This window comes from Musa acuminata, chromosome BXJ2-1, assembly GCF_036884655.1.
Source record: "Musa acuminata AAA Group cultivar baxijiao chromosome BXJ2-1, Cavendish_Baxijiao_AAA, whole genome shotgun sequence".
Taxonomy (NCBI): Eukaryota; Viridiplantae; Streptophyta; class Magnoliopsida; order Zingiberales; family Musaceae; genus Musa; species Musa acuminata.
In genome coordinates, this window is record NC_088338.1 from 4,694,997 (window position 1) to 4,702,528 (window position 7,532).

At 37.1% G+C, this 7,532-nt stretch overlaps 1 protein-coding gene across 1 annotated transcript; it reads right to left on the minus strand.

The window, feature by feature from the left end:
• Positions 1 to 3,409: 3,409 nt before the first annotated feature.
• Positions 3,410 to 6,294, minus strand: LOC135597916 (exopolygalacturonase-like; the record flags this gene model as incomplete). The annotated part of the gene is made up of 5 exons (XM_065091423.1): positions 6,226 to 6,294; positions 5,728 to 6,033; positions 5,108 to 5,626; positions 4,899 to 5,028; positions 3,410 to 3,420 (listed from the first exon to the last, which is right to left on the minus strand). Coding segments are annotated over exons 1-5 (1,035 nt in total), but the record flags the coding sequence as incomplete, so codon positions are not given.
• Positions 6,295 to 7,532: the final 1,238 nt, after the last annotated feature.

Here is a 7,532-nt window from a genome sequence, read left to right on the forward strand (position 1 = left end):
TGGTTGAATGAAGTTGCCTTCTTAGGCCATGTGATTTCAGGAAAGGGTATATCTGTTGATCCAAGGAAAATAGAAGCTGTAGTTGAATGGGAAGTACCAACAAATGTGACAGAAGTTAGGAGCTTCTTGGGCATGGCAGGTTATTACAGGAGATTTGTGGAGGGATTTTCTCGAATTGCTCAACCTCTCACCAAACTCACTAAGAAGAATATGAAATTTGTATGGGGTGATGATTGTGAGCAAAGTTTTCAAGAGTTAAAAAGAAGATTGACTAGTGCCCCTATTCTCACTATTCCAAGGGGTAATGATGAGTTTGTAGTTTATACTGATGCTTCAAGTAAGGGCCTAGGATGTGTTTTGATGCAGGAAGGGAGAGTAATTGCGTATGCTTCTAGGCAACTTAAAGGTTATGAACTGAATTACCCAACTCATGATTTGGAATTGGCAGCAATTATTTTTGCTCTAAAGATTTGGAGACATTATTTGTATGGTCGGCAGTTTGAAATCTTTACTGATCACAAGAGTTTAAAATATATTTTCACTCAGAAAGAGTTAAACATGAGGCAGCGAAGATGGATTGAACTTCTGAAGGATTATGATTGTACCATCCGTTATCACCCGGGCAAAGCCAATGTTGTAGCTGATGCACTTAGTAGGAAATCTACAAGTTTTATGGCTAGTCTGGTCGTGAAGCAATGGAAGCTAATAGAAGAAAATTTTGATTTAAAAGCTTTGAGGAAAGAGCAAGACTCGATGATTCTGATGGCCTCCATTCAAGTGCAGTCTGATCTTATGCAACAAATTAAGGAAGGACAATTACGAGATCCATATTTAATCTACTTGAGGAGTGAAGTAGAAAAGGGATTGAAGCCACAATTTCAAATTTCAAAGGATGGCCTATTGAGATTGGGGAGAGAGTATGTGTACCAAATGAACTAGTTATCAAGAATCAAATCCTAACTGAAAGTCATACTTCAAAGTACACCCTACACCCTGGGAGCACTAAGATGTATAGAGATCTTCGAAGTCATTATTGGTGGAAAGGCATGAAGAAAGAAATGGCAATGTATGTTTCTAAATGTTTGACTTGTCAGCAAATCAAAGTGGAACACCAAAGACCTGGAGGGTTGTTGCAACCTTTAGTTATTCCTGAATGGAAATGGGAATGTATTACTATGGATTTTGTTTCAGGACTACCCAGAACCTCGATGAAGCATGATGCTATTTGGGTTATCATTGATAGATTAACAAAATCTGCGCATTTCCTACCGATTAATATGACTTATTCACTTGATAGACTTGCAGATTTATATGTTAATGAAGTAGTAAGACTTCATGGTATTCCAAAGGAGATTATCTCTGATAGAGACTCCAGATTTCTCTCTAGATTCTGGAGAAAATTGCAGGAGTCGATGGGCACTAAAGTCAAGTTTAGTACTGCATATCATCCTCAGACTGATGGTCAGTCAGAAAGAACAATTCAAACACTCGAGGATTTGCTTAGAGCCTATGTTATGGATTGGAAAGGTGAATGGGATAAGGATATTTCACTTGTTGAGTTCACGTATAATAATAGTTATCATTCAAGTATTCAGATGGCTCCTTATGAAGCCCTATATGGGCGAAAGTGCGTAACACCTATATGTTGGGAGGAAGTTGGAGACAGAAAGCTATTAGCACCGGACAAGGTACAAGAAACTACCGAGAAAATTCAAGTAATAAGGAAAAGGTTAAAAACTGCTCAGAGTCGTCAAAAGAGTTATGCTGACAATAGAAGACGAGATATTGAGTTTGAAATCGGAGATTTTGTATTCTTAAAAGTCTCCCCTTCCAAAGGCATTATGAGGTTTGGGAAGAAAGGAAAATTAAGCCCAAGATTTATTGGACCTTTTGAGGTTCTTGAGAGGGTTGGTTCTGTCGCTTACAGGATTGCCTTGCCACCAGCATTGAGCCATGTCCATGATATATTTCATGTCTCGATGATTAGAAAGTATATGTATGACCCTTCTCACATCATTAAGTATGAGCTGGTGGAGTTCGATAAAGATCTATCCTATGTGGAAGAGCCTATTCAGATTATTGATAAGAAAGAAAAAGTCCTAAGGAATCGGGTCATCCCATTGGTTCAAGTAAATTGGAGACATCATTCTGGAGAAGAGACAACTTGGGAGCTAGAAGAGGAAATGAAAAAGGTGTATCCTCGTCTTTTCATCGAATAGAGGTACGATAAATTTAGAGGACTAAATTTTTCTTTTAAGGGGGGGAGAGTGTAACACCCCTCATTTCCGAATTTTCGTATAATATTTCTGGTGATAATGTAAGCATCTATTTTTAATTGACACAAGAAATAGAGTATGAATCAGAGGTAACTTATTTTTAAGATTTGGGAGATCTGTTCAAAAAAAAATCTGAGGATCTATATGTAAACCCTAAGGACCTAATCGTGAATATGATAAAAACAAGGACTAAACTGCAAAATGCACCAAATGACAAATTCCACCGCTTAAGCCTCTCTGCCTTCGTTGTTAAGGAAGCAGAGGAGGCAGCTCGTGGGTGATCAGGGAAAGAAAGAAAGAAAGAAGAAGAAGAAGAAGAAGAAGAAGAAGAGAAAGAAAATTGGGGCTTTTAGGGTTCTTGCTTTAATCTTGTCATTTCGGGTCAAGATTTGCAAAGGCAAGTGTTCTAACCCCATCCTACATAAGTATTTGACTCTGTTTTTATGTTGATTCAAAATAAATTGGAAGATTTCTATTTAGAGACTGATATATCTCTCTTTGGACTTAAACCATTGGATTCTGAAAGTCTTTCGGTAAACTGACCCCTAAGCACTGTTTCGGCTATAAGTTTTAATATAGAATGAGAATTCAGGCAGGAACTATTTTGTTTGAAATTAGACTCGTATGTGTTTCTTTTGACACCGATTTTGTAGATTTTGGACATCGAATACTTACCCAAAAATTTGTTTCAAAAGAGCCTATAGACGCTGTAAAACAGAGTTCAGATTTCTGACCTTTCGATACTAAAACGCCTATAACTTCCTGTTGAAAATTCTGATTTGTATCAAACTGATTTTATTTGAAAGTAGACTTGAAATTCTCTCTTTTGACATATAGTTTGAAAATTTTGGAGTTAAATTGCCCACCCTATCGTCTGTTGATTCCGACCCTATAAATTCTGTAACACAGTGATTGTGATTTTGACCTTGTGTTACCAAATCAGAGGTAACTCAGTGTTGGGAGCCCTGTTTCATATGAAATCTGTTCCATCTTAATATAGATTGATATATGATTCGACCATAGCCTTATTTTGGGTATTGGAGCATAATTGTTACTCTAAAATATTTGTTGATGTGCCACTGGAATTCTGTCCGAAATCGAGCTTTGGTCGATTTCGCGTATTTGGTTCCATTCCTTTGGATATCTGAATTTGTCTAACCTTCTTATTGGAATTGAGCTGATTATGATTGCTTGGAATCCCTGTACACTCTTGCTTTCAATTCTTTCCTAAAATGAATACTTTTGTGAGAGATTTGTTCCTTGCATCATTGTTTTGAAAAGGCACATGTACGTTTGGTTGTTCCGCGTGTGCTTCCGTTATATGCTGCTTATTGTTGAAACTGCCTTCTTGTACTCTGGTGTGTGGGATATTGTGAACCTTTGCCAGAAATGGTAAAGGGAGTTGTGAACCTTTGCCAGAAATGGTAAAGGGAGTTGTGAACCTTTGCCAGAAATGGTAAAGGGAGTTGTGAACCTTTGCCAGAAATGGTAAAGGGAGTTATGCATAGAGCCTGCGATGCTCTGCCGGCCCCCTCTGACTTCACCTAGACGTGGGTGGATGGAGCTCCCAGACGTGGGAGACTTTTGTCAGGTGGTCATTCAGAAATGGATGAATCACATTCTGACTGAGATCCCACTACACCCTCTATATGTTTGATGTGACATCCAGAGTTTTGGTGAGTTATTTCTGTTCGTGCTCTGGATAAGTATGATATGATTGCAACGTCAAGGACGACGTTTGAGCTTCTGTACGACATATGAGTTTGATATGCTCTGAAATGCTTCATTCACTATTGAGTTTGCTTCGTAATGTTCCATAGATCGTTGATGTGTTCTGGAACATTTTATATGCCATTGATAAGCTCCGATATGTTTCCTTTGTTTCTGATATGCTCCAATTACTCTATGCCCCATCTGTCAGGAACCAAATATGTATGATTAAAAAGGACAATTATGATTCTGCTCCTAATGATATTATGTATACGAAATCGTATATTCTGCTTTTGTGTTTTGATACTGTATCTCTTTGGAAATTGTACTATTTTGATATGGATATGTTAGTCACTTGCTGAGCTCTTTATGCTCACCCCGTTTGTTGATAAATTTTTCAGGATAGCGTATCGCTTGCTTAAATGTTAAGAATGGGCTGAGGCAGTGGAAAGTTTAGAAGACGTTGGGCAGAACTTTTGTTAGCATATATGTAGTTGTGTATAAGCTACCTTGCATCTAATGAAATGTGACTATGAATCTAAACCTGTGGATTTTGTGTAAGTTAAAGGATCCCTCATGTATAGGGTTTTGGAATGTTAAATTAAATTTGTGTAATGATATGAACTTATGGTAAATCGATGATTGTGGTGACTGCATAGATTTCCCCACTTGTGGACTTATATTGTGGTTTTTATTTTGATGAGTCGGGTTCAGATGGTATAAATGTTCGAGTGATGTGTGCTATGTTTATGAATTGCACAGGGATATGAATTGGTAGATTATAGAAGCGAAATTTTTGATTTGAATGTTTTCTTAGTGACCTCAAATGTGTGTTTGGATCCTGGGTTAGTTGTGACGAAAGATTTTAAATATCATGGATATTTTTAGGGGTGTGACAGTTGTACTTCAAGCTGATGTCACTGAGCTCCACGCCCTCACATGGAGCAACCTCGCTGCACACTAGATTATAAGCTACTGGCGAGAGAAAGGTCCCCACGATATTTCTGTACTTGATATTCTTGATCTTAACTAGAGAAGGATCCTACATGGAGAGAGGAAGGATGCTTAAATTTCAAGACTATGATGATATATTTAGCTGTAGTAGAAGCAATGAGGCATACCTTTTTGGGACAGTTAGCAGATGGGCAATAATTCTGATTTATGATGATGGGGTTATAGACATTATTCATGATGATGTGTTCAAAGACGAAATCAGTGGCCTTCAACCTAGATGGAGAAGATTGAAATGTCTTGATCCTCAATCCATTTGTTGTACCGGTAAGATTGCAGTTACTCACGTTCAGCCCGATTACATCTTTCTCACCAGCATTTTTGCCGAGACTACCGATGCTGATGCCATGGCCTGGGCCGCATAACACCTTAAAGATGGTCAAATTGGTGCAGCCCGAGCCGATGGAGATGCAGTCATCACCGGTGCCGATGACTGAATTGGCAACCTGGATATTGGTCGAGTCGGCGATGTGAATGCCATCGGTGTTGGGGCTATCTTGAGGAGCACTGATCTTGATGGAATCAAAGATAATGTTTCTTGATTCAAAGACATGAATGTGGAAGAACTTGCTGTCGATAGAAGAAATGCTTTTGATGGTTGCGTTCATGACGAAACTGAACACCAAGTTCTATACGGTAGCATTGTAACGATTGTCAGTGCAATTCAAAGTAAGAACGAAGTAGTGTTAATATCTGCATGGTTAGAGCAAGGAAGACATGGCTACCATACCATGGGTAAGGGTTTGCAATCATTTGTCTTTTTGCATTGGTTGTAAGGCCATGCAGAAGCTCCTTGTCCGTTGAATCTTCCACCACCTGAGATAACCAATCCATTAATGTACTGGAAATGGAGCCAATATTGATTGTAATCTTCGAGATGGGTGGATGCCAGTAGCTGCCCTTTCACTTGCATCACCATTATGCCTTTGCATGGCCCTTTGAAGATTGTTGGACCGAGCAGGTATGCTCCCTCTGGGATCACTATCGTTGCCTTCCCTTGTGCCGCGCATGCCGCACTCCATGCCGTTTCAAAAGCCTACCATGTCCATAATTGTTACAACCGTAAGTATGGAGATGTCATGATGAAAATACAAGAAGTTTCTTATGTTTCTCCTCTGTCCCGCTAAAACTTTTTGTAATTCAAGTTCATGAAGATTTTTAAATTCATAGGAACTACGACAAAAACTATTGGTTGTAGTGAAAACCTATACTAAACATGAAAAGCTACCTTTGTGTTATCGGTTTTGCCATCTCCTGCTGCTCCATAATCCTTCACATTGTAAACACCGTCAGCCATGGCTACCCTCGCACCACTTAAGATGAAGAATAGCAAGCCAATCACAATAATACTTAATTCTAATCCCATTATCAAAAGTCTTCTCCTCGATCGATGTGTTCTCTGAATCAGCGCTTGTGTGTGCATGTCAATAGTTTGAATTAAGAAATCATTTATAGTGAGGGCATGCAAGAGGATTCTTCCCATGTAATCAACAAGTACATATGGTTTAAGCAATTTTTGACAACCAAGGTAACAATCACTTGCTATTTATATATGTTTGTGGTTGAGAAGGATACGTATGATTACTGGTTTGCCATTTCGGAATTCTATTCATGGCCTATATTCATTTGGAAACAACCTCTTCCATTGGAAGGTGTTAACTCCACGATTTGTGAACTTTGCGAGCGATGTTGGGGTGCTGAATAACCGAAGACTTTAATTTTTATGCTATATGCAAATTGAAAATGAACTATGTATGATGTCAGTGTGTTCGAAATATTTATGTATATGAAATGATGAATTAAGAGAAGAGCACCACAATCTACTTATTAAGTTTTTGGTTTGTGTTTCGAATTTTTGTATGATATACATTTAGAGATCAGACGATTAAATTTAATTTGAATACATTTAAAGTATAAAAAAAGAGAATTTAGCTAATGAGGTTATGGGTTTGATTGAATTTAGATAAATAGCAACAACCGGTAGACATGGATGAAATGTCCGTTAGGTTAAAATTTAAACCATTAGGGACAAATGGAATAGTGGATTGAATCGATGTCTAATTTGATATGTTTTATACGTTATCTTAGAAGCTCACATTCCAGAGAACATAAAGTTGGAACGATTGTTTATTATCATATTAAATCTAACAAAATCATATAACAATTAAAACTAATAATATAGATTTTTTATTATATTTGAACGAATGCAATGTTAAAATAAAGACTAAAACCGAATAACACTACAAAATTAAAATATTTTCATTCGCTAAATGTGAATAATTATTTATTTATGGTTACAAAATTATATATAATTTTATATTTTTTAAATAATAAAATATTTTATAAACTAACAAATAATTGTGTATACTATATACAACTACAAATTGCACGCATATACATTGATTGAAAATAGATATGTTGTTACTTTTATAAATCAACCTGACGAAATCATATATACTTATTTTTTATTACAAATATTCGATAAAAAAATATAGTTCTCAAACCTTTTTTCGTAGAACTTTCTGATAGCACAAA